General features: G+C 50.1%; 1 protein-coding gene across 1 annotated transcript in view; it reads left to right on the top strand.

Annotated features, from left to right (window-relative positions):
* GALNT17 (polypeptide N-acetylgalactosaminyltransferase 17) overlaps positions 1-25483 on the top strand; it is a 207028-nt gene that overhangs the window by 80665 nt on the left and 100880 nt on the right. The window contains exons 4-5 of the mRNA XM_039732914.1: positions 4858-5032; positions 6569-6766. Coding sequence (XP_039588848.1) covers positions 4858-5032; positions 6569-6766 — 373 coding nt within the window. The remainder of the gene's footprint in view (positions 1-4857; positions 5033-6568; positions 6767-25483) is intronic.

Genomic DNA, 25483 nt, shown 5'->3' with positions numbered 1-25483 from the left:
TTGAGCAGGATTTGGGTGGGGATGTGTCTTGGTTTGAACAGACAGGTGTCTGCTAAGGAAGGCAGGAGCCTCCCTTGAAATGGAAAATGTAAACCCCCACCCTCTGAATTATTATAATTTTCAAATTAAGGGGCTCTCAGGCAAAGATATGGGAATAGGAATAACAGTTTTTTACTAGGAAAATTAAAAATACAAATTCAATAGTACAAACAAAACAAAAAAACCCAACAAACAAACCACTGCCAGAGTCAGAACAGGCCCTGACCCCCTGTGGGCAGGGTGGTGGCACAGTCCCATCCCATGGGGGCTCAGCCCTCCTGCAGTGCCAGCTGTGCTTCTGCTGGAGCAGGGATCCTGCACAAGGGGGGAGTTTTCCTCTGCAGCTCCAGGGCTGCTGGAGATGGGCCTGCTCTTCCTCTGGGAATGCAGGGCAGGAGAAAGCTGCTCCTCTGGCAATGCAGTGGGCAAAGGCTGCTGTGCTGTTCCAGGCTCAGATTGGATCCAGGTAGGAATGCTTGGCTCCTGCCCTGGGCACAGCATCTCCCCATGGGATGCTGGAATTTGATCAGCCCTGCAGGGACACTCAGTGGCCATGGACAGCAGAGATCTCCTGGAGGGAGGATTGGCTGTGGGAGAGATAAAGAAAACTGCCCCATGAACAGCAGAGAACTGCCCAGCTCTGACAGATGGGGATAGAACACACACCCCCTGCTAAATCTTTCAGCCTAATCAGGATGGAGCAGTGGATGTTTCTGTGCTTGCAGGTGGGCTGATGTCCATGGTGGGGTTACTTTCCTTGGCACAAGTGGTTTCATTTCCCTGCAGCCCCATTTCCCATCTTGGGTAGGTGACAAAACAGTTTGTAATAGATATCATAAGTCATTGCAGCTGGCAGCTGGGCTTTTTAATGGAGCAACAGGTCCACTGGATTCAAGTTCCTTGGACTTGCCCTTCAGGGAAGATCAATAGGGACAGATGGAGAACAAAAGGCAGGATGAAATTGAACCTTTTGGCATTTTCAGGAGCGTTTCTCTCTGCAAATCTTGCTGGGAAGCAGCTTGTGCAACAGCAGAGATCAAACCTTCCAGTCCTGAATAAACAGGGGTGCTGTGCTCTGAGGGACGCTTCATTTGGCTTCCTCAGAGGATGCCTGAGTGTGTGAGGGGGAGAGCCATGGGGTGCAGGAGAGAAGGGAGTCTTCAGGCTGCAGGACAGTGTTGGATTGGAGTGAATTCCTGGCTGTGCAGCCCCTGTGGATCCCTATGGAATCCTCAGGAGTGGAGGCCTGAAATCAGGGAGCATGAGGGGAGCTGGGGGTCACTGCTCTGTTCCCATCCTGGCTCCTGACCTCTTTACATCCAGAGTCCCAGTTTCAGAGCACCAGGCTGGTTATCCTGGCTCAGGCTCTCGTGGATGTTGTCACTGTCAGCCCTGTGACAGCAGCACTGTGGCCCTGTGCCAGGCAGGGGTGGCAGTGGCAGCGAGTCCCTGAGCTGGAGGTGCTTTGTCCCTGCTGTAGTTTGTGTGCAGTCCTGGGAGGAGCAGATCCAAGGGCCAGGCTGCCCTGTGTGTGACAGCTGCTCTCTGCTGCTGTCCCTTAGTGCAGGTCACAAACCCCTGGTGTTCTGTTCCAGGCCTCCCAACCTTCCTGGTGTAGCTGGACCTGCTGAAGGTGCATCAGCTGGGCAGGAAACATTTCCTGATCTGACAGGACAGGTGAACAGCTTTGAGGTCAGCAGCACCACTGCAGGTCCTGAGGCTGGAGCTGGGTGTTCCGACAGTGCAGGGCACTCAGTGACTGCTGACTGACGGAAACGTAGGGCAAAATCAGGGATAACGTCACCTGACTTGGATTGGGATGAGATTTGTGAGTCAGTGATGGTTTCCAGAGGTTTGAGCACATCTGGTCCCACAGGATCAGCATCCCCAGGAGCAGAGGAGCTGTGCAGACACTGGGGTTTCCACTGATGCTTCTCCACACAGCCACATCAGCCCTGCTCCTTAACCCAGGCCAGGGCTCATGGGATGCTTGAACAGAAGTTTCTCAGAGAATTGAATTGTCCAAGGCCAGGTTGGACAGGGCTTGGAGCACCCTGGGCTATGGAGGGTGTCCTTGCTCGTGGCAGGGGGTGGAATGAGATGAACTTTGTCCCAAACCATTCTGGGATTCCTGGAGACTGGCATTTCACTTTTGTTACCCAGCACTGGATTTTTCACTCCTGCACTTCTGGGTGCTCTGGGAAATGAAATAGAGAGTGCACCCCTCTGAGTGCCAGGGATGTGTCTGATGATACCAGAACATGCTGTGCTCTGTGCCCTCTCCTCCCAGAGCTGCAGCACAGCTCAGAAGGCTGAGGCTGGCCCAGCTCAGTGCTGGGTGCAGCCATCCTCTCCACTAGGGCTGCTCAGGCAGGGAGGAAATGTCAGTTCTCCTCAAAAGCTGCATGCTGTGGGCTGAGCCTGGACGGAGCAGAGGCAGGGAGCAAACCTGGAGATGCTGTGAGGCTGTGCAGGAAAGCCTTGGAGAGAGAGGGCCTGGAACTGCATTTCCCACTGCTGGGCACTGCTTGTGTCTCTGAGTGCTGCTCCAGGTGGGCAGCAGAGCCCTGGGGACACCTGTGTCCCACACTGTGAGCAGGACAGAGCCCCTGGGGACACCTGTGTCCCACACTGTGAGCAGGACAGGGCCCCTGGGGACACCTGTGTCCCAGCTGTGGGTGGGACAGGCCCCTGGGGACACCTGTGTCCCACACTGTGGGCAGGACAGGGCCCCTGGGGACACCTGTGTCCCAGCTGTGAGCAGGACAGGGCCCTGGGGACACCTGTGTCCCAGCTGTGGGCAGGACAGGCCCCTGGGGACACCTGTGTCCCAGCTGTGGGCAGGACAGGCCCTGCCCTGTGCCAGGGAGCAGGGTCAGAGTGCTGCCAGCCACGGGCACTCCCCCATGCCTGGTGCCACTGCACAGGTGCTGCTGTGGCCCCGTGCTCCCCCCAGGTCGCTCTGCCCCTGCTGGCACCCAGGACACAGCAGGGCAGTGGCTGTGGCTGCCTGGGGACATTCTGAGGAGCTGCTGGCACACGCTGGGGTGGGCACTGGGGGCTCTCAGGGCTGACCCTGCGCTGCCTGTGAGCTGTGACATTACAAGTCCTCTGTTTCACTGGAGCTTTGCTCTGCTTTCAGCTGCTCAGACAATTCCCCAGGGGAGTTCTCATGTTTTCCTTCCACTGAGACTCCACCTCCAATGTGAAAGTTGTTTTAATCACTCTGTGGTGCAGTGGTCTGCTGCATTAATGACTTACCTGCTGCCAAAGCCACGTGAGATGCCAAGTGCTGTGCTTGTGGGGCTTCATCTGTCAAAAAAATTGGTGTCTTCATCTCCTTAAAACCATTTGGGAGAGTTGTTGTCTCCATAAAATCCTGGTTTTGCTCTGAGTGGCTCAGCATGAAATGGAAGTTGCTGAGTTATGGATGTGTGTGATGCAGATGCTTTGAATTGAGGAAGGGGCTCATTTGCTTTATTCTTTTTATTCCCATTTCAGCATAAAAGAGAAAGGAGACTTTGGGGAAATGGAGATGTGAGGGGAAGCATCCCAGAAAGGCAGCGTGGAGAAAGCACATTTGCTGTGCCTGGAAGGAGGCGTGGCAGGGAAGGGAACAGATAATCCTTTTCCTTTGAAGATTTCAAAGCAGATGAGACTTGCTGTTTACTCCTTTGCTCTCCATTGTGTGTTTCCTTCATGAGGGACCCCACATGTGCTCGTGTGTCTTGAGGATTTTACCATGTGGATGATTAATGGTGACTCTTTTTTTTACCCTCTTTATTTTTATTCCAGGAGAGAGCAAGAGAGTGCAGTGAAGGGTAGTAGACTATAATTTGAGGTCACAGATCATATCTTCATTTTCTGCAGTCCTGAAGCCTCGTGGGGATGAAAGATACTCTGAGGAGCTGCTTTCATGGTGTTGAGAGTTTGTGTTGGTGCCCAGTGGCTTTGCTGAGCTTTCAGAGCTCCTCTCTCCAGCAGACCTTTGTGCACTGAGCTGGTGCAACAGGCACTGAAAGGACTGAGGCTCCTCTGGCAGAGAACTGGCACTTTTCCAAAGGGCTGGAAGAACACACTGGTGTTTATCCTTTATTGTAACCTTCCATCTGCTTCCACCTTCAAAGGCCTCTGGGTCTTTCATGCTCAGATCTTGTACTCTGGAGGATTTCTGTGCTGGGGGTGGCTGAGGGCTGCAGGTCCCTGAGGGACTCGGGCACTGCACACACAGGCCTGGGAAAGCACAGGGAAATGAACACAGTGAACACATGGTGGGAGGATCTCCTGAACAAAGCCAGAATCCCTTTCATCCCCTCACAAAAGCAAGGGGAATTTCAACTTTTCTGGTGGCAAAACAAACAGCAAGTGCCAAGGCTGTAGTGGTGAGGCTGAGTGAAGAGGGCAGTGAAGCTCAGACATGGTTTTGATGTAGTTTGAGTCACTTTGAGTGGATTTTGCAGCATTTCTAGCAGTGCTTTCAACTCAAACCTCCACCAGGAGTTCAGAGTGCTGTTGTTTGCTGTCCATGGGTGAAGTCTTTCTATCTTTGTGTTTCAGTTCCATTCCTTTTAGTGCAGAGGACTGTAAGTGGCTGAGGTGGCCCATGGGCTCCTCAGTGGCCCAACAGCAGCGTTCTGGGCCCCTTGAACCTCTCCTGTGTGGGTTGTGCTCGGTCCCTCTCGTACAGAGCCCAGTGATTGTGTCCCTCAGGGGTGCAGGGGGCTCCCCAGTGATCCTGCTGCAGTCCCTCCCCAGGGTGGGTTTGTTCCGGCTGGGAGCTGTGTCCCTGTCCCACGGGCTGTGTGTCCTTGTCCCCAGAGGAGCTGAAGGCGCCGCTGGAGGAGTACGTCAACAAACGCTACCCGGGGCTGGTCAAGGTGGTGAGGAACCAGAAGAGGGAAGGGCTGATCCGGGCCCGCATCGAGGGCTGGAAGGCTGCCACGGGCCAGGTCACCGGCTTCTTTGATGCCCACGTGGAGTTCACTGCTGGCTGGTACGTGCTCAGGGGCTTGCTCAGAGGGGGCACTACCCAGGGGAACAGCCCTCCTTTTGTGTTCCTGCAGAATGACACACAGGTCCTCTGGCTTGTTAATCCTCCTCCAGGATTCCTTCTGGATTCCATCTGCATTGAGTGGCATGCTGGGAATGTACGAGGAGAACTTTTCCTTGCCCTTGTTCCTTGTAATCCTTGTCTATTCCTTCCCTTTGTGCATGCACTTTCCTTGCTCCCTGTTTATGTTTTTCAGGATGATTTCCCATTCCCTTAGTCTTAAGTAATTCCTGCAAGTTGAAAAAAGCCCAGGCAGCAAGGGAATGAAGGAGAAAGTGTTTCCCATTTCTGTGCCCATTGCTGGATCCCAGAGGCTTTGGGTTGATTTGTTTCCTCTGCTGCTGGGAGTAACAGCAGAGGTGCAGAAGCAGCAGAAGGTGTCTCATAAGGATTTTTTTCAGAGAGGTTTAGAACATTAGAGCTCTAGTGGCTTAACTTTAAATCTTTGTCATGACAGGAGCCCGAAAGGGATTTTTTTTCCTTTAACCAAGTGTAAAAAGTAAATGGTCCATGTTTAGAAAAGTGGAGGTGGAAGAAGCTAAACTTGTGTTGAATTTGAACACAGTAACAACCACAAAAACCCCTATTTGCAGCTGTTAAAGGCAGAGTTGTGCACAGCTATGGAATCCTTTCTAATGACAGTGCAGCTGAAGGGGGTATTTGCTGTTTGTGGTGTTGGGATCTTTATTCCCAGTTGAACATTCCTCTCTCTGGTCACTAAATCCTCACACCTAATTCACTGAGGAGCTCCCACTGACTGAGCTCTTGAAGCTCTTCTCTAGGGGTAGAGAGGGGACATTTCTGCAGTGTGGGCTTGACTCTCCCTGAGTTTCCCACCTGCTGCTGTTACTGGGGGCATTGGGAGTGCCAGTTCCCCCAAACTCCCCCTGGTGTGGGCACTGACCCTGGGGCACTCGCTGGCTCTGGAGCTGCAGAGGTGAGGCTGAGCACACCCCCTGCTCTGAACACGTCCCCGAGACAAATTTTTTAGCTACAGAGTCATCAAACTGCATCCCAAGGGAAAAAAGACTCTTCAAACAGTCCTGCTTTCCAGAATGTGCCTGTTCTGCTCAGGGTTTTGGGGTCTGGGAGAAGTCTGGACTTGGTTTGAACCAAGCACACCCTTCCTGGCCTTCCTTTACAGAAGGGAAGGTTTCCAGCCTGTGGACCAGGTTTGTATCCAACACAAGGAGAACATGGGCCTGCAGTGGGTCCAGAGGGGGAACACAAAGGGCTGGAGCACTTGTGCTGTGAGGACAAGCTGAGAGAGTTGGAGTTGTTCAGCTGGAGAGGAGAAAGCTCTGAGTGGATTTCAGAACCAAAGGGAGCTCCCAGGAGAGCTGGAGAGGGACTGGAGACAAGGGTGGAGGGACAGGACACAGGGAATGGCCCCCACTGCCAGAGGGATGGGATGCTGGGATGGAATTGAGTGGAGCTGCAGTGAACCGAGGCTCTCTCTGTGCTTTGCCCCTCCCCCAGGGCGGAGCCGGTGCTGTCCCGGATCCAGGAGAACAGGAAGAGGGTGATCCTGCCCTCCATTGACAACATCAAGCAGGACAACTTCGAGGTGCAGCGCTACGAGAACTCGGCCCACGGCTACAGCTGGGAGCTGTGGTGCATGTACATCAGCCCCCCCAAGGACTGGTGGGACGCCGGGGACCCCTCCCTGCCCATCAGGTACGGCCGGGCTGGGGACACCCACTGCCCAGGGCTGGGGACAGACACTCACTGAGCAGGGCTGGGGACACCCACTGCCCAGGGCTGGGGACACCCACTGCCCAGGGCTGGGGACACTCACTGCCCAGGGCTGGGGACACTCACTGAGCAGGGCTGGGGACACTCACTGAGCAGGGCTGGGGACAATCACTGAGCAGGGCTGGGGACAGGGAGGCATCCAGCTGCTGAGGGAGCCTGTGGGAGAGCTGGACAGGGACACACAGCACCCTGAAGTGGTGGGAAAAGGGGAATGGCTTTAGACAGAGCAGGGTTAGGTGGGATAATGGAAGGAATTGTTCCCTGGGAGGGTGGGCAGGCCCCGGCACAGGGTGCCCAGAGCAGCTGGGGCTGCCCCTGGATCCCTGGCAGTGCCTAAGAACACGTTGTATGGGGCTTGGAGCAGCCTAGGACAGTAGAAGGTGTCCCTGCCCATGACAGATGTAGCACTGGGTGGGATTTGAGGTCCCTTCCCACCCAAACCATTCCATGGTTCTATGAAAATGCAGGAAGATGAAGTGAGGAAGCCATTTGGAGAGGTAGGGACAATGTCATAACCCCCAGCACCTCTGTGACATGGGCCAGGGAGGGTTTGGAAGGGTGCAGGGATTTGGAAAAGGCTGTTGGTAACAAACCCATTGGGGAGGTGCAGGAGCTGTGCATATGTGTCCAGGCTTGTGTGGAAGTGCAGGTGACAAAGTGGCTTTGCCTCAGTTCCAGTGTCCGGTTTGTGCAGACCAGGAGGAATGAGGAGATGGTTCCCATGTGTCGGTCTGAGGGTGGATCCATGGATTCTCCTCAGTGCAGAGTCCCTCTCCTCCCAGGGCAGGCTTTGGAAACGTGTCTCGGGCTGTTGTAACACTCCAGCTGAAGGGTTGGCAGCTCTGAACTGTGCTCCAGCCCTGCCAGGCTTCAGGGGTGGGATGAGCCCAAAACAAGAGCAGGAGGGGAGGGAGGAGCTGGCTGTGGGTGGGAGCTGGGGCTGCTCTGTGTGCACAGCTCAGAGGTTTTCCCTTCACAGCCCCAAACACCACAGCGATGCTCTGATCAGGAGTGGTGTCTGGCCAGGTGGGTGGGATCCCCCTGGATCCTGACATGGTTTGTCTGGAGAAGCCTTGTCCTCAGGCACAGAGCAGCTGCATGAGTGCAGATCCCTGCCTGGTGGGAATCCTGAACCCAAACAACTCTGTTTTGGTCACTGACATAATCCCTGGAAGCTGAAATTAGGTCTGTTCCCATTCACACAGAGACTTCTTGTTACTCCTTTGGCTCCCTTGTCCCAGGCAGCACATTCAGCCCTCAGTGGGGGAATTAGTTTAGTTTGGAGTCAGTTTATTCTGGACAGGAGTCAGGGCTTTGACAAATAAACAGTTATTTTAACCAAATTCAGGCTGCTGGACTTGTTAAAGGAGGGCTGGGCCATGCAGAAGGCAAAGCTGAGGAACCCAAGAGCCTTTGCAGGTGAGGTGTGAGCAGAGTGGTGCTGGCAGCTCCTGCTGCAGCCTCTGGAGGGTGATAAAAGGGATCAACACTGCTGGGGTAAACCTTTCTCAGCCAGTAAATATAAAAAGGAAGAAAGAAGAAACTCTTTTACTAAACTAAAGTTTAAAGGTGCACTTGGAATATACAGGAAAAGCTTTGGCACAGGGAGTGTCCCCTGTGATTGTGACACCACCCTGGGAGCTGGCTGGGCTTCAACACCTCTCACTGGAGGTGATGGAGGAAACTGGGCCCCCAATAGGACATTTAAAAGTCTGGTAACACTTTCTGCTCTGTTGTGCTCACAGAACGGGGTCTGAGTCTGGGTCATGCACTTAGGGGTTGGTCAAGGACAAGGTGGGGCAGAGCCACATGGGGAGGGACAGCCTTGGTTTGGGGAAGGTGTGTGATGGCAGGGGCGGGGAGGTTTGGTTGGTTTTTGGAAGGTGTTTGATGTTGGTTTTTGGAAGTGTTTGATGGCAGGGAAGGTGAGCTTTGGTTGGTTTTTGGAAGGTGTTTGATGGCAGGAGAGATGAGGTTTAGTTGGTTTTTAGAAGGTGTTTGATGTTGGTTTTTGGAAGGTGTTTGATGTGAGAGCAGGTGAGAAGGCAGAGGGTGGTGAGCTGAGGAGTTTCGAGCTGAGGAAACTGCTGTGGGGAGCTGGAGGGTTGGGTGTTCATGAAGAGATGGAGTGGGGAGGTCAGGACCTACACCAGGAGAATTTTGGTTCTTTAGGAAGTCTTTCCCCAGGCTCCCCAGTATGAACCAGTTCAGGGGTTACCAATGAGCCAGGAGTAAATGGGGTCACAGGGATGTTGGACACTCCTCACAGCTCCATATCTCACAGCACATTTTTTTTCTTGCTTTGGTGCTCTGAGCCAGAGGTGCTGCCTGGGGGTGGATCTGCTGCTGATCTGCAGTAGAAATGAAGGGTTTGCTCTGGGGTTTGGCTCCTGCTGGCCAGCAGGTTCTGTTAGGTAGTTCTGGTGCTTGTTTTATCTTAAAAAAAAAAAATAGGGATGGTGCTAAAATCTGGGCAGGGCATTGAGCATCACATCTCTGCATTTCAGCTGATGGCAAACACTGGCAGGAGGAGCTTGGAGAGGATTTTATCTGAGGTTCCCACAACCTTGGTGCACCCCTCACGTCCCTTTTGGAGACAGCCCTGGAGCAGGGGATGCCCCTTTATGCCCAGCCAGGCAATCCCAGGGGTCTGCCCCTCAGCTCTGAGCACTGCTGAGTGGAAGGAACATGAAAAAGAGATCAGAGCAGGGCTCTGGAGACACCTTTGTTAAAGGCATCTGAAATGTGGATTCTGCTGCTGAGGCCCCGAGGGTTTGAGGGAGCCAGGGGGAAGAACACAGCCCTGAGACACTCAGGAACCTCCCAGCCATGTTAAATAAAAAACAAGCAAAACCACTGAAATAACATTTTGGTGTTAAACCACTGAAATAACATTGCTAGCAGGCACTGGGGGAGGATCAGCAGGAAGATAAATGGGCAGTGTCCCCAACAGGAAGCTAATGACACGTGCTGTCCTGTTGTGTACCCACACACAGAGGAGAAAGAATGACTGCAGTTATTTCTTTGTCACATCATGCTCTGAAAACCCTGCACTTGGTAGCAATGTTTGCATGGAAGGGATGCAGTGCAGTGCTCCATGTAATTATGCATGGGATTAGAGGAAATTTGGAAATTATAGCATACAGAGGTACATTAGTTTTTAAGAGATACTTTAGGATAGAAGGGTGGGAGTGAAGTAAAGCAGCTTATTCCCTACTTTTGGGTTTACTCTTGGTGCATGGTGACTGTGGCAACCCCAGGAGGAATTCCCTGCCCACCAGAGCTGCTCCAGCCCTGTGAGCCCAGAGGTGACCAAATACATTCAGTGGGGACTGGAGACAGAATATGGGAATGTTTTGGGGCAGATTTCTCTCCTGGATAATTCCCAGATATGATTATCCAGGCAGAGAGCTGATGGCCTCTTTGAAATGAAATTTGTCTAAAATATGGCCCGGTCTCAAACTGGCTCCAGGCTCCTGCTTTATCCAGTAATATCCTGCAAGAAATAGCCTCCCTTAATCCCTGGGAGAAATGCTGCTGCAATAACTGGGGTCTGCAATACGTCTGTTGTTGTATTTTTGTCACCTTAACATTTAAAATGCTGATACACCAAAGATCCCCCCTGTCTCAGCACTAGCTGGGACTGGTTTCACAGCCAGGCTTTGCTTGCCAGGCTCTGCCTACCTCTGTGCAGGAGATAAATTTGTGATTACAGGGTAATGGATCATGTCTGAATTAGCTCTGCCAGAAGAGGCAGACAGAAAATGGCACTTAAAATGGTCATCACAGAGATCCTGATGTCCAGCAGAGTGAGCTCCTGCAGAGCTGCTGGGATTTCCTGGTGCTGAGCTGTGTTAGGAGGAGATCTGTGCCTGCATTCCATGCCTGGATGGGCTTTGCTGTGGAGATGTAGCCAGGAATTATCCAGATACTGGTCAGAGTTTGCTGAGGGTCCAGAAAACCTTTGAGGCCACAAAAAATGGAAGAAAGCTGATGCTTTCAGAGTCCTTTGGGAAATCCAAGTGAGATCTTTGGAGAAGGTCTGCTGTGAAACAGCAGACTGATGACCTGCTCCTGGGGTATCCCACGGTGGGATCCAGCTTTTTAGCATCTTCAGCAATGATTTATTTCCCACTGACAGAACATGAGCTTTTTTGAGGTTCATTGAGGTCTGGAGCCTGTTGTTTCACTGGTGTGAACCCCACAGCCAGCAGCTCCTCCTGCCTGACCTGGTTTGGTTGTGTCACAGCAGCTTTGGTCAAAAAGCTGCTGGAATCTGGAGATTTATGGCTCCAAGTGCTGATGGTGCTTCAGGGGCAGCCCCAGGATTTGTAGTTACAGGTGTGAGGTATTGATGGCTCCAGGAAAACAATGAATGCTCTCCTGCCCTGGGTCTCATCCAGGAGCCACAGGATTCACAGAATCACAGAATCACTGGGCTGGAAGAGACCTTCAAGATCATCGAGTCCAACCCAGCCCCAACACCTCAGCTAGACCCAGTGCCACATCCAGGCTTTGTTAAACACACCCAGGGAGGGAGCAGTGAGCAGCCCTGGGGTGGGGACACCCAGCTGAGAACATGGACACGTGTGCTGCTGGCAGGAATTGTCAAAGCTCAGCTCTGCTGCCTGGTCCTGCTGTCACTGCACCACAGAGCTCTGCAGAGCCTCAGGTCCAGCCCTGAGCAGGTGCCCCACACTGGGAGATGTCACCTCCACTCCTTTTCTGAGCACCTCAGGGGTGCTGACCCCACCACCACGCTGGATGGACTAGATTATTTACAATATACTGAATTTCCTGACTTTCTCTTTGCCTTTTCCACGTGTGGCTGTGCAGAGCACTGGGGGCAGGGGCTGCAAGGCTCCCTCAGTGAGCAGCCCCCAGAAGGGACACACCCAGGGAGGGAGCAGTGAGCAGCCAGTCTAAATATGAAAAATCTTAAACTTTCTGTACTCACCCCCCAAAGAACCCTACATTTAACCTAAAAACAATAAAAAAACTTCTAAAATTAAATAATAAAACTGAAATTATAAGTATCTAATTTAATTAAAAATATATAATATAGTATAATAAAAACTTAAAATATAAAAATATATATGTAAAACAAAATAAAAAATTTAAAACAAAAACTTGAGTGCCTCCCTTATTGAGCAGCCCCCAGAAGGTGCTGGGCTGGAGGAGCCTCAGGTGGCTCCAGAGGTGACAGCAAGCCTCTTCCCAAGCCTGCCAGGCATGGATGCAGCTGGCAGCCAGTCTAAATACGAAAATTCTTAAATTTTCTGTACTAACCCCCAAAAAAACACTAAATTTAACCTAAAAACCATTAAAAAAACTTCTAAAATTAAATCATAAAACTGAAATTATAAGTATCTAATTTAATTAAAAATATATAATATAGTATAATAAAAACTTAAAATATAAAAATATATATGTAAAACAAAATAAAAAATTTAAAACAAAAACTTGAGTGCCTCCCTTATTGAGCAGCCCCCAGAAGGTGCTGGGCTGGAGGAGCCTCAGGTGGCTCCAGAGGTGACAGCAAGCCTCTTCCCAAGCCTGCCAGGCATGGATGCAGCTTGTTAGAACCCTAAATACTTAAAATTTTAAACTTTCTGAACTAACAAATTCTAACCCTCAAAAAAGCACAATATTTAACCTAAAAACCGTAAAAAACTTCTAAAATTAAATAATAAAACTAAAATTATAAGTATATAATTTAATTAAAAATATATATCACATTAAAAAACTTTAAGTTTTAAAATATAATAATATATGTAAACCAAAAAAATTAAAACAAAAACTAATCCTTCTTCATAAATAATACTATATAATTAAACAAAAATCTACATTACAAAACATAAATAATTAATTAAGTTAAAAATAAAATAATTTAAATATAATTAAATATTGTATATTTAATTAATTATTTATAATTAATTATGTGTATTTAATGAATATTAAATATAATTAAATATACTTAATGAAATAGTTTTTTCTTTAAAAACCTTATAAAAATAAATACAAAACTATTTTACAACTTATTAATAAAATACTATAAAATTTACAACTGCTAAAACTATAATATAAATAAAAATAATAAACATCTAAATCTAAACACAAAATACCATCTCAAACACCCAGTCCAACAAAACCTAACAAAAAGGAGTTCAAAAACCACCACCAGCTTTTAGGTTAAAGAGGACTTTGGACAGGGCTACGCTGCAGATGTTTTATGTGGCACTTCATCTTTACTGCTGCTGGAAGACAAAAGCTCATTTAATTAGAATTAAGATCATTGTGAGGAGGAAATGGGGTTTGAGAGTTATGGATTGTGAAAGAATACAAAGGCTGATAGGTTTTGGGTTTTTATAAAGATGAAAATAATGTTAATTAACCCACCCAATTACCTGCTGCCTCAGCCTCACAAATGTGAATTTGCTCTTTCAGTGTGCTTAGGAGAGAGCAAACTTCATGCCAGGTGTGGGAATGATGCAGGGGTGGAGATGGGACAAACAGAGGGGTCTTAGGTTACTGAATATGGCCCAGGAGTGAAGGTTCTGCTGCTAACAAGACATTTGTGTTTAATTAAAGTGTTCCTCAGTCACAGAGCTCAGGTGGTGCTGAGCTGTCCCTCTCTGGGGCTGGGTTTTCATTTGGGGTGGGCTCATGATTATATTTATTTATTCATTCCAGAAACCACTAGCTATTGGTTTTTCCATGGGGCTTCCTGCAGCCCTCATCCCATGATGGTGTTCAAAAGCCCAAAGACTCGGTGCTTTCTTTATTTTAATTAAATAAATGCTGTTTCTTTCCTCTTTTAGTCCAACCTCTGAGACTTCTTTCAGGCCACTGTAACAGCCTGAAACTTCTGTGCACAGGTTCTGGAATAGCCAGAGGAATAGAGCTCTTGGGAATAACCTCTGTTGCCAAAAAATGATGGAGGAGGATCTCCATGGCTGGGACAAGATGTTCCTGTGGCACATCCCCACCCTTGCAGGGTTAGCAAGGTGCACATCAGACCCTCAGTAACAGATTCACACAGGTTTGCTTAAACTCATAAATAATTTCACCACCACAGGAGTGCTCAAAGTGACAAGAGTCACCTCAGGGATGGTGCAAACTGTTGGACACAGGTGTGAAGAAAAGACAGAATTTTAAGGATATTTCCTGGGTTTCTCTTGGTTTGTTTTGAAAAAAAAGGTCTTGAGGCCTTTGTACAAAATACTGAATATTTTTAGATTGGTTCTTTCTGGCTTTAACATCTCCAAACTGTAGGAAGATTCCTGATTCTGTGTGAAGATGGTTTAAAATGTTCTCACTCTTCTGGCATTTGGAAGTTGAGGGGAAGATTTCCATAGGAGCCAAACGGGGGGTGGTGAAATGAGAATTTGGTTTTGGAAACCTCACCTGGAATGTGTGAGAAGATGCTGGCGTCAGGTGTTTGCTGGGATGGGATGGGATGGGATGGGATGGGATGGGATGAGGATGGGAGTGGGGGGGGGATGGGTGGGAATGAATGGGAATGTCCCAACAGCTGCAGGAGGCTCATGGAGCTCTTCAATGGCTACATAAAAAACTTAGATACAATTTAAATCAAGCAGGAAGAGGAATTGTTGGCAGTGGTGATCCTCCCCAGGCTCTGAAGCTGCTCTCCTTGAGCAGGTCAAGGAGACCAAAGCTCTGTGTTGGCCACCCAAATGCTTCATCTCACTTGAAGTCAAGTTCTCCTCCATCCCTGCACTGGCTGCAGTTCCATCAGCATCATTTCCACCAAAATCCATGGAGCCCCAAAGGACTTTGGGCCAGACCTTGGTCCAGCATGGGAACAGCATGGATTTGTCCAGGGCCAGGCTGGACAGGGCCTGGAGCAGCCTGGGATAGTGGAAGGTGTCCCAGGCAGGGGTGGCACTGGATGGATTTTCAGTCCCTTCCAAACCAAACCCTCCTGGGATTCTGTGGCTCTTCCCCAGGCAAGGTTTGGTTGGTGCTTCTGGAAGAAGCTGCAGCAAACATCTTGTTATGCAAACACCTCAAGAAATCAGACCCATCCATCCCTAGCTCCTGGAGACTTGTGCTTCCAGGGATGTGAAGCTGAAACCTAAGGTTTGATCACTCCTGGCTGGCATGGGTAATGAAGGTTTCTGAAAACAAATAACAGAAGAATTGCAGAATCACAGAATGATTGAGGTTGGAAGGGACCTTAAAGCTCATCTCATTCCAGCCCCTGCCACAGGCAAGGACACCTTCCACTATCCCAGGCTTCTCCAAACTCTGTTCAACCCGGCCTTGTAGAAAAGAAATTGAGAGATTTTTTTTTTTATTATTATTAATTAGTGTCAGTCTTGTTTGGGCTCAGAATGTAGGAGAGGGAAGATTTAGGTCAGAAACACGACCTCAATAACTTTTTCATCCAGCTCCAGATTAAATTAAAACCATGAAGTGCTTTATCAGCTTCTAAAGTACTCCAGCAAGAACCTCTTCAGTGTTCTCAGTCTGGGTTTTCCTTTTAGTGCTGAGGGTTTTTTTGGGGATAATTTGAGGCCATGTAATAAAAATTTTAATTGACTTTCTCGATTTTTATGTTAACGGTACTGGGAGGAGTGATCCTCAACTGGCTGCACAAAGTGACTTTCACTCCCTGGTGTGCTAATTTGAAGCTCTTAAACTTCCCAGAGATTCCCTGTGGTGTGAGAAAGCTGCCATGGACATGTTGGAGCTCAGGTTGCTGCTGCTGGGCCTCTTTATGAGGAATTCTTCATCTGCTGGTTTTTAATGTCACCTAATTTAGTGCCAAGTGTAAAAGAAGGCTCTGCAATACTTTGTGATGGTGTCAGGTTTTACAAGATGGGCAGACTGATGTCACTGCCTGGGAGCCTGTGCTGAGGTGCACCTGAGGTTGGTGCCCCTGGAGCTGGCTGGCAGCAGCCCAGGGATGAGCCAGCTCCCCGTGGATGTCAGTGCTGGATCTTCTTTCAGGTCTGTGTATTCTTGGAGGATTCCCCTCGGGACTGGCTGCGTCCAGAGCAGGAGATCCAAACCTTGCTGAAACCTGGCACGGTCCCCTCCCAGCCCCAGGGTTTGGGAGAGGGCCCAAAGCTGTGTGATTCTCTGTGAATTGGGGAAAAGCTTTTGGAGTGGAGGATCTGTGTTTGTGCAGCTTCCCAGGGTCACGGGCAGAGCTGTCATCAGAGCCACCAGTGCTGTCACAGGGACAGCAGAGGGACCTGGATGGGCTCATGCCTGGCTGCTTTGGCCAAGTGACCTTGAAAAAGCAGTATTTGAGCCTCTTTGAGTGAGACATTTGGGGCATGGAGTGGGATTTGGGTTCAGTATTAAATACCTGCCCCAGAGAAGCTGTGCCTTTCCAGGAATGGGGGAGATCCACCCTTGGGTGCTGAGCCTTCAGGCCAGCTTGGTGCAGGTGGAACCCCCTGGAGCCCTGCCCAGCCTTGGGAGGGACTTGTCACCAAAACATTTCCCTGCTTTGCCTGAGAAGGGGCTGTCTGGAGTCAGGAAAGTAATTTGGCAGTTCCTTGGGTGTTCCAGTGATTTCTGGATGAAAATAAATGCAGGGAGTCTTTCTTTGCTTTTTGCTGATGGTGCAAATGCCATCATCCTTCTGGGAATCAGGGGACACTTTTTAAAGCATTTATGGGTGTGATTGTCCTCTCTGCTCGGCACTGGGGGCATTTGGGGCAGATCCAGAGTTACTGGAGACCATCCCAAGGAGGGACAGGGAGGTGGGGAAGGGCCTGGAGGGCTGGGGTTGTTGGGGGGTCTGTGCAGGGCCGGGAGCTGGATCCTTGATCCTGTGGGTCCCTTCCAGCCCAGCATATCCTGTGTTCCTACAAAACCATTATTCTTGGCCAAATCAAGTGTTGCTGCTTAAAGTCCTCCTTCAAGCACCAGTCAAGCCCAGTTTCTCCCTGAAGGGCCTTGAAAACTGGGCAGGGACATTGAGCCTCTGGCTTTTCCCTTCGGGAGAACAGAGATACAGGCAAGGGAGCAAATTCTCCTTCCTGAAGGGAGCCATAGTTTATTGGTAGAAAATGTTCATGTAATCCATTTTTGTGAAGAAAACCACACTGGCCATACTGGAAGCATTTGCTTTTGTATTTTTAGAGCTTTGCATAAGAGAATTATCGTGATTAAAAAAGAAAAAAAAATTATGCTCCTGCTTGAAAAAAAAAAATACTCGCACTGACAGAACTTTAATCTGAGCCCAAGTCACAAAAACAGCCTTTATTGATGTCAGAGTTGCTTTAGAAATGGAAAGAGTAAACAGGATTTGGCCTTTAATTTGTGAAGGGTTTTGATTTTTCAGAGGCATTAAAGAGACAGAAAAGATGGGTATTGAATTATTTAACAATTGCTAGGAAAATGAAGCTTCAGAGAGCCTGTTTTCACTGCAATAATCTTATTAATGAAAACAAAACAATCTGGGGCAGCACCAATATACGGAGCTCATAGCCTGCTGCTGAATTGTTTCCATGCTGAGTGGTCCATGAAGTGATTTTGGAAGTCAAAGCCAAGCTGAGCCTTTTCTGTGGTCTGTTCACACTTCCCAGGAGAAAGCTGCCATTGATGGATTATCCAAATATATTTTCCCTCTAAATCCAAAGCAGAGGGGAAAAATACGCAAGGAGTTGTTGGGGGAATTTTGCTCTTTGATTTTTTTTTCATTGGCAGATGGCTTTTAAGTGATTTATTGGCCAAAACCAATCAATTTTCATTAGAAAGCAAGTATTTAATGACTTTGGGGGTGGGGACTGAAAACAAAGAAGTGATCATCAAGCTGGGTGACACAGCAGAGCAGCCCTTCATCAAACAGACTTTCAAGAGTGTTTGAGAGCCAGAGCTGAGGGCGATGATTTCCTTTCATGTGCACTTTCATTCACTGTCCTTTGCAGGCAGTGGTGCATCAATAGGCCTAGACTGAATTAAAGGAAAAATGGATCCCTGCTCTCATCCTCAGGGGCTGCAGCAGTTGGTGCTGGATGCCCTGGGAGCTCCCAGCTGGCTCTGCCTTGGAGCATGGCAGGTTTCATAAACTCCCACTCCCTCCCTGCCCTCAGTCCAGACCGGCTGCTTTCTCCTGGAGAGTCTGAACTAAATCCTGCTGAGCTTCCACCTTGGCATGCTCTCCTGGTGCTCCTGGAGTGTCTGCCCAGGGCTGTGACAAACCCAGCCAGCCACAGTCACCTCCCTTCATCAGAGCACAGGTTTGGAAATCGGAGAGAGCAGTTGGCAAGGTCCTGGTGGTCCCTGAGACCCCACCTGAGAGCTGCCCCAGCCCTGGCCCAGCACAGGCAGGAGCTGGAGCTGCTGCAGGAGCCCAGAGGAGGCTCCAGGATGAGCAGAGGGATGGAGCAGCTCTGCTGGGAGGAAAGGCTGGCACAGCTGGGAATGCTCACCTGAGAGGAGAAGCTTTGGGGTGACTGAACTGGGGCCCTCTAGGACCTGAAGGAGCTGCAGGAAAGATGGAGAGATACTATTGGCAAGGGATGGGGAAAGGACACAGGGAATGGCTTCCCACTGCCAGAGGGCAGGGATGGATGGGATATTGGGAATTAGGAATTGTTCCCTGGGAGGGTGGGCAGGCCCTGGCACAGGGTGCCCAGAGCAGCTGTGGCTGCCCCTGGATCCCTGGCAGTGCCCAAGGCCAGGCTGGATGGGGCTTGGAACCACCTGGGACAGTGGAAAGGGGTGGAACAAGATGATCGTTGAGGTTTCTCCCAACCCAAACCATTCTGTGACTCCATGACACCTGTGGGGGCACCCACCCTTTCCCCTCGTCACCTTTGGGGATGAACAGCTCCAGAGTTGGAATTTGCTGCTGTCTGCAGCCAGACTGGCCCTTGGTGCAGTTACTGCTGGGCTCCTGCAAAGCACAGCTTGGGCTCTGGCAAGCTGCTCTGCTGCCAGGGAAGTTTTGGTGTTCCTGTGGAAGTGAGGTCACACAGGAACACGTTTTAGTTGCTGGTTTTGGTTTTTGAGGCTCCAGCTCCTGTCAGTGCCTGGAAATGACGTACCTGGGGCTGGCTCTGGGCTGCCTGGCCACAGAAGCCCATTTGTAGGAGCATCAGCCCTGCCCATCCTGAAGGGCTGGCGAGGTGCTGGCTCATCCCTGCTCCCCACTTCCCCACCACGAGCCCCTCAGCTGTCCCTTGGGGCTGTGAGCCCTACCTGGAGAGGCCACGAGGTGGGGGGAGTCCTCACAGCTCATTGGGATTTCTGGGCTCTCAAACCAGACACCCTCTGTGCCTGCAGTGCTGACAGGACCTGGCAGAGGGAATGGCTGCCCAGGGGAGCAGGCTGGGAGCAGCTCTGGCCGAGGTGTGCTGTGACAGCTGAGGCAGCTCCAGCCTGTGTGGATGCTGAGGTGCTTAATGAACACCGTGCTCACATCCCTGGTGCCTTGTAGCTGCTCTGCTGCTCAGAAAGCGAGCAGGTCCTTGCTAATGGGCACTCGGGTTGGGGCTGTTCTGAGCTGGGTCTGACTCCTGCTGGATTTGCTGTGATTAATGCCTGGGCACACTCAGCTCTGCGGGGCACACGGGGCTGCTCTGAGCCTGGCACAGGGAAATCGGGTGTGTGTGAGGGGCTGGCTCTGCTCCGGGCTCATCCGCCCCGGGGAGAGCAGCCCTGCAGCCCATCCCCTCCCTGCCTTAGGCCTGGTTTCAGTTTGCAGTGTGGGCATTACTCCTGGTCTGGCGTGGCATTAACCCAGCCCACAGCTCCGGCTGACAGGGTGACATCCCTGCTGGACACCAGCCTGCTGTGTCCTCCCCCTTCCTTTCTGCACTCTGCTTTCTCTTCAGGAAGAAGTACTTCGGGAAGGGAAAAGAAAAAGACATGAAATATTTAGGTGGACATCTGTCAGCGTTTTTGTGTGCTGCCATGAGATCTCCAAGCTCTGCAGCCGCAGCAAACTGGTCTGGATGGGAGAGCCAGGCTCAGGAGGAGGGTTTGGTGCTGGAGGAGGGGGCACAGGGTGGGCCCCACATCCAGAGCAGCCCCCACAGAGGCTCCTCACTGCCTGCAGAGGGGGAGGCTCAGGTTTGCTCTGCCAGTCCTTCCCGAAGGCACTGCTGGGACTGCCTGGAGCTCTTCCCTGTGCTGAGCAGGGATTGATGCCTGCAGAGGCACTGGGCAGGGCACAGGTCCCTGCTGTCCCCAGCCCTGCCAGCACAGCTCTGTTCTCCTGGCCATTAGGGAAGCCCTCAGTCACAGCCAGGTGTGCCCCCCTGCTCACCTCCCTGGGCTCCCTGCTTGACCCTGCTGCTGCTGCCAGGCCCTGGGAGGAAAGAGCAGCTGACAGGTTTCCCAGATTCTCCACAAATGGGATTTAATGGCCACATGACCCCATGGTTCTGGCTTCTTTTTTAGGGGAAAGTTCTGGTTTTTTTCCTATTGCAATGACAGAACTTTTTCTTTAAGTATGGGAAGTCAGCTAAGGCAGAGTGCCAAGGAATTGTGAATTCCTCCTGGTACGAACTCCATGCAGGCAGAACTAAAAACTTGGAGAACTGCAGGCTCCAGGGAAGGTGCCACATCAGATTTTGAAACTGTGGCAGTCCTGAGTGGGACTGCAGTTGAACCATGAAATGTGTCAAGAACATTTGCTGCCAAAACAGAGGCAGAAGCAAAGGCTGGCACTGAGAAGGGGTTTGGGGATGCAGCTTGATGCCTTTTGCTCTAAGTTTGGAGGAACTGGGGAGCTCCCTGTTGGGCTGTGTGCATGGAAGGGACAGTAAGGTAGATTGGGATGGAGTAGTTGATGCAGGAAAATGGGAGTGTTAAAAACTGCTCTTCCCTGCATGTGTTGGCATTTCCAAGATCAAGCTGCTGATTCTTCCACTATCCCAGGGTGCTGTGAGCCTCATCCAGCCTGGCCTTGGACATGTCCATGGATGCAGGGGCAGCCCCAGCTGCTCTGGACACCCTGTGCCAGAGCCTGCCCACCCTCACAGGGAATGATTTATTCCCTATCTTTAACCTAAATTTCTCCTCTGGCAGTTTGTACCCATTCCCTGTCCTGTCCCTCCAGTTCCTGGTGCAGGGTCCCTCTCTTCCCCGTGTCCCCTGCAGACCCTGGCAGGTGCTGGGAGGTCTCCAACCACCTCCTGTTCCCCATGCTGAACAATCCCAGCTTTCCCAGCCTGTGTCCATGGGGAGGTGCTCCAGTCCCCTCATTAACCTCATCCAGCACCTCCCCTGAGTGTCCCTGTCCTTCCCAGGGAACTGGGATGTCTCAGTGCATTTCCTGCTCCTTCTTGGGAAAGGAAAGGGATGGGAACACTTCCTGAGAGCTGGATCAGCCCCATGTTCAGGCTTATCTCTCTGCTTCAGTTGACAGCTGTGTGGGTATCATCTCCAAAGCAGAAAATAAACAGCTCCAGGAGCTCTGAGTTCTGTATTTTCTCTCTGTCTGTAGGCAGCTGCTCTTCTATGTGGGCAGTCATGGCTTTGTCACTTTTCTGAGAGAGAACAAAATGAAAAATCTGGCGTTTTTTAAGATGACAAAATCTGCTGAAGCTCTTTCCCCTTCCTCAGAGTGAGTTTCAGGATCTAGGTCTGTCTAATCCACAAGATGTTTTGTTTTCTTTGTGTTGCAAAGCTCTCTGTCCACTGATCAACAAATGTCTGGTGTCCTCTAGAATATTTCTGCACGAAGAAAACATGTTTGGAAGGAAAGAGAAGCACACAAGGTGCAGTGTTAAGGATGAAATCCCCTTCTGGGATTTTGTGTTTCATTCCCAGTCTGAGAGCCCTGAGCTGGTGTTTGGAGCAGCTTGAAGAGCTCTGGCTGAAGATGCTCTAAAAATAAAGTGGGAAGGAAGGAGAGGAGAGATTCCAGTTCCTTTTGAAACAGGAATGAGGAGATGGGGGAAGCAGATGGCTGCTTTGCTGGATTGTTCCATCTCATTTGGGGTGGGGACTTGCAGTTATTTCCAGGAAAAATCACTTGGGAATCCATGGGAACAGGAATACTACAGGATTAGCACTTTTTGTGGGCTGTGGCACCAGGCTGGTGTCCCTCACACCTTCCATCCAAAGGGGCTCCCAGTGCTGGCCAAGATTTCCAGGGAGGCCTTGACACAAACACCAAGGGGCTGTGCAGCCCTAGCAGAGCCCAGGGCTCCCAGCAGAGCCACATTTTCCATTTTAGCAGGGAAGACAGTGTAATTTGAGTGCTTTTTTCCAGGGAGCAGTGGTTCCCTTGGCCAAGCTGTCTCAAATTCCCTGTGTGCCTGCACAAGTGGCTTTGTTTCAGTTTTGGGGGAGAATTTGCTTTTCCCGCAGTCGTTTCTTTTTCAGCTTTTGTGAAAAGGGCTTTAATATAGAAATAAATCATCAGAGCATTACTAAATTAAAAATAAGCATAGAAGCAGACAGATCTGCCAAGCTAAGGTTAAACTTGGAGCAGGAGATCAGATTATGGTTTCATCAGTCTTTCCTCCCACTCTTTGCTTAATTTGGTACTTAAACGAGCCTAATAAGCATTGCAGAGCTCTGCACACCCAGCTGCTTTGGAGAGCAGTCTCCTGGTCCTCATGTTCTTATTTTGGGTCACACACATCACTGCACTGATGTGCTGGAGCTGTCCTTGTAGATGCCACAATTTATTGGGATGCAGAAGGATTACACTTGCTTGGAGCAGAGATTAGCATCAAGTTTACCTGCCCTCCCTGCGAGGAAAAAGGAGCATTTCCAGCCCACTGCAGGTCTTGGGCTGCCTTTGTTTACTCTCAGACCTGACCCCAGCTCACTTTTGAAGAGTCTTGGAGCAGCAGCATCATCAGGAGGCAAAGTGGCCATCACTGACAGGCAGCTGGGAACGTCCCAGGGACAGACTGGCAGAGGGATGGAGGGGTTGCTGCTGCCAGGGATGTACAAAAGTGTGCCCAGAGCAGTGGAGGGTGAGGGTGGGCAGGCAGAGAGCAGCTGTGGCTCCCCCTGCATCCCTGGCAGTGCCCAAGGCCAGGCTGGACACTGGGGCTTGGAGCAGCCTGGGGCAGTGGGAGGTGTCCCTACCAGGGCAGGGGTGGAGTTGATCAGCTTTAATGCCCCTCCCAGCCCAAACCATTCTGGGGTTGTGTGTTTTGTTCCCAGTCTGGGAGACCTGAGCTGGTTTTTGGAGCAGCCTTGAGTTTCACAAACACTTTGTCCCTTTCAAAGCCTCATTTTTAATTCCCCTTCCCCTCCATTCCCAGCACTTCAAGGAATGGGATGATATTTTCATCCTGCCTTTCCTCTTTATTTTATTGAAAGTTCAGCATGGCAAAATCACTGAGCATGTTCCTGCCTTGGGGAGCTAAAAGGAACTTCAGAATGGTGCTGGATGTGATCCACATGTTCCATCCAGGATTTTGCTGGGCCATGGCCACTGTTTGCAATGTTCTGTACAGGTCTTTTTGCTCTGTGTTTTCCGTAATCTCCATCGGTTGTGGGATGCCATTGCTAAACAAATGAGATGATAATTAGCATAGCAACATCAGAGGAAGTTGATTTTCCATCTGTAATGGGGATGATGATAATTAAACATGCATGACCTCATTGGGTTGAATAGGAATCAATTAAAATTAAAGCTTGTTGGGATTTCTTTTTCTTCTGTGAAATTTTTCAGAGAAAGCAAGAACAACATCACAAATCCTAATGAAAGGAAATTGGGCTGATTTGCGCCCTCAGTATCATAAAATGAAAAAATTGGGAGATTTTTCAGGGATGGAAAATTTGATGGTACCTCCCCTGCCCTGCCCCAGTGCATAAATGCCCATTTTGATGAAGTTTATCATTTGGAAAAATGAAGGTTGGAACATTCCAGCTGTTTCTAACACTCTTTAGAAAAACTCAGGTCAAACATGTGGAAATGCTTCCCCAGTTTGTGTCCAGAGAGGCTCTGTGGTCAGCAGGGTGCATAAATTAATTTTGTAACATGTCTTAATTTCCTGTGCACTCGTGAACATTGCACTGGAGCAGCTCCTTTTAGAGGGGGATGATTTATTTTTGGAGAGGGGGAACTACAGAGGGTTAAAGTTGGAAGGCCAAGTCTGGGGCCCCAGAAAGGAGCTCACCCTCAGCCAGAGTGGTGGGACCTGAGAGGCCCCTCTGCAGTGCAGGTGGGAAAGTCTTGGGTTAAATTCTTTCTTTTTGCCATTTCTTTCCAAAATGAGGTTTCAGTGGTGCCTCAGCAGTTGCAGCCAAGCTTGTCCAGGGCCCCTGGGCTTGGGTTTTGGGAGAGGTGTGAAACCTCTCAGCTTGCAGGTTGGTTCAGGTCAGAGCAGGGGCCTGAAGAATGGGCAACCAAAGCTTGGGTAGTCCCAGGTCCATGTTGTGCATTTTGGGATTTGCTTCCAGGCCTTTGGCTGGAGCTCTTCTAATCTGTGGGATTCATCACAGGTGGGAAGGGTTGGAAGCAAGATCCACTCCCATTCCCTGTGGTGAAGGTGCACAGGGATCCTGCATTTTGGGATTTGCTTCCAGGCCTTTGGCTGGAGCTCTTCTAATCTGTGGGATTCATCACAGGTGGGAAGGGGTTGGAAGCAAGATCCACTCCCAGTCCCTGTGATGAGGGTGCACAGGGATCCTCTGCGTTCAGCTGCTGCTTCCCATTCCTGGTGTCCTGGATAAACCTCCTGAACAAGTCACTGCAGGTGTGTGCTCTGGATAGTGCTGTCCTTTGGAAAGGCCATTGGGGAACAGCCACCAGCAGGAATTTCCCCATGGAAAGGGTGCTCAGGCCTTGGAACTGCCATGGGGGGTTTGGAGTGCCCACCCCTGGAGGTGCCCAGGGAAGGGCTGGACGTGGCACTCAGAGCTCTGGGCTGAGGACAAGGTGGGGATGGGGCACTTGGAGTGGATGGTCTTGGGCAGCTTTTCCAGCCTTCAAGACTCTGATTTTCTCATCTTCCCTCTTCCCTGGCACAAAAACCAATAAATCCTTCATCCAGTCAGATTGAAACAAATGCTGAAATCCTTCTTCTTTCTCCTCTTTGGAAAAGTTTTGTTTCTTCACCATCCATTGGTGTCACGGACGGTGTGGTGACATTTCTGTGTGGTGGGAGGTGGTGGCTTAAATGCCAAGTGTTCAGTTCTAAGGGCTCTGGTTCCTGTAGGGATTTGACACTTTTTTACACCTGTGATGGGGCCATTTCTGATTCAGTCTCAGATTACCCCATATCTGATAAATGGCATAACAGAAGCTCGTGTCTGTGCAGGTGACCCTCAAACCATGGCATGAGAGATGAGCACACAAAATATGTGGCAAAATATTGCTGTGGCTTTGGTTTGAATATATCCATTTAAACTTCCATGTTTTCCACATGGATTTTTTCATCTGCCACGAGCATGGAGAAGTGTTCCTGAGAAGAGATGCAAGATGCATCTCTAATAGCTTAAACTAGCAAATCCTGGCATTATTTCATTTTCATCTCATCCTGGCTTTGCCTCATTTAGGTTCTGTTTCTGCAAGATGGGGCAGTCAGAACTGAGAGTGATGGGTTCATTTTCTCTGTCCTCGTAGGCTTCTCTAAAAAAGCAGGAAGTTCTAGCCACAGGCATCAGCTAAAAGGAGTTTCTGGGGCTGCAGGAGTCCCCCCAGCTGAGTGCAGATGAAGGCAGCACAAAAGGCTCGGT

The sequence above is a fragment of the Passer montanus genome, unplaced genomic scaffold, assembly GCF_014805655.1.
Source record: "Passer montanus isolate IOZ18808 unplaced genomic scaffold, ASM1480565v1 scaffold81, whole genome shotgun sequence".
Classification (NCBI taxonomy): Eukaryota; Metazoa; Chordata; class Aves; order Passeriformes; family Passeridae; genus Passer; species Passer montanus.
The sequence above is the reverse complement of the archived record's forward strand: the minus strand, read 5'-3'. Positions and strand labels throughout refer to the sequence as shown.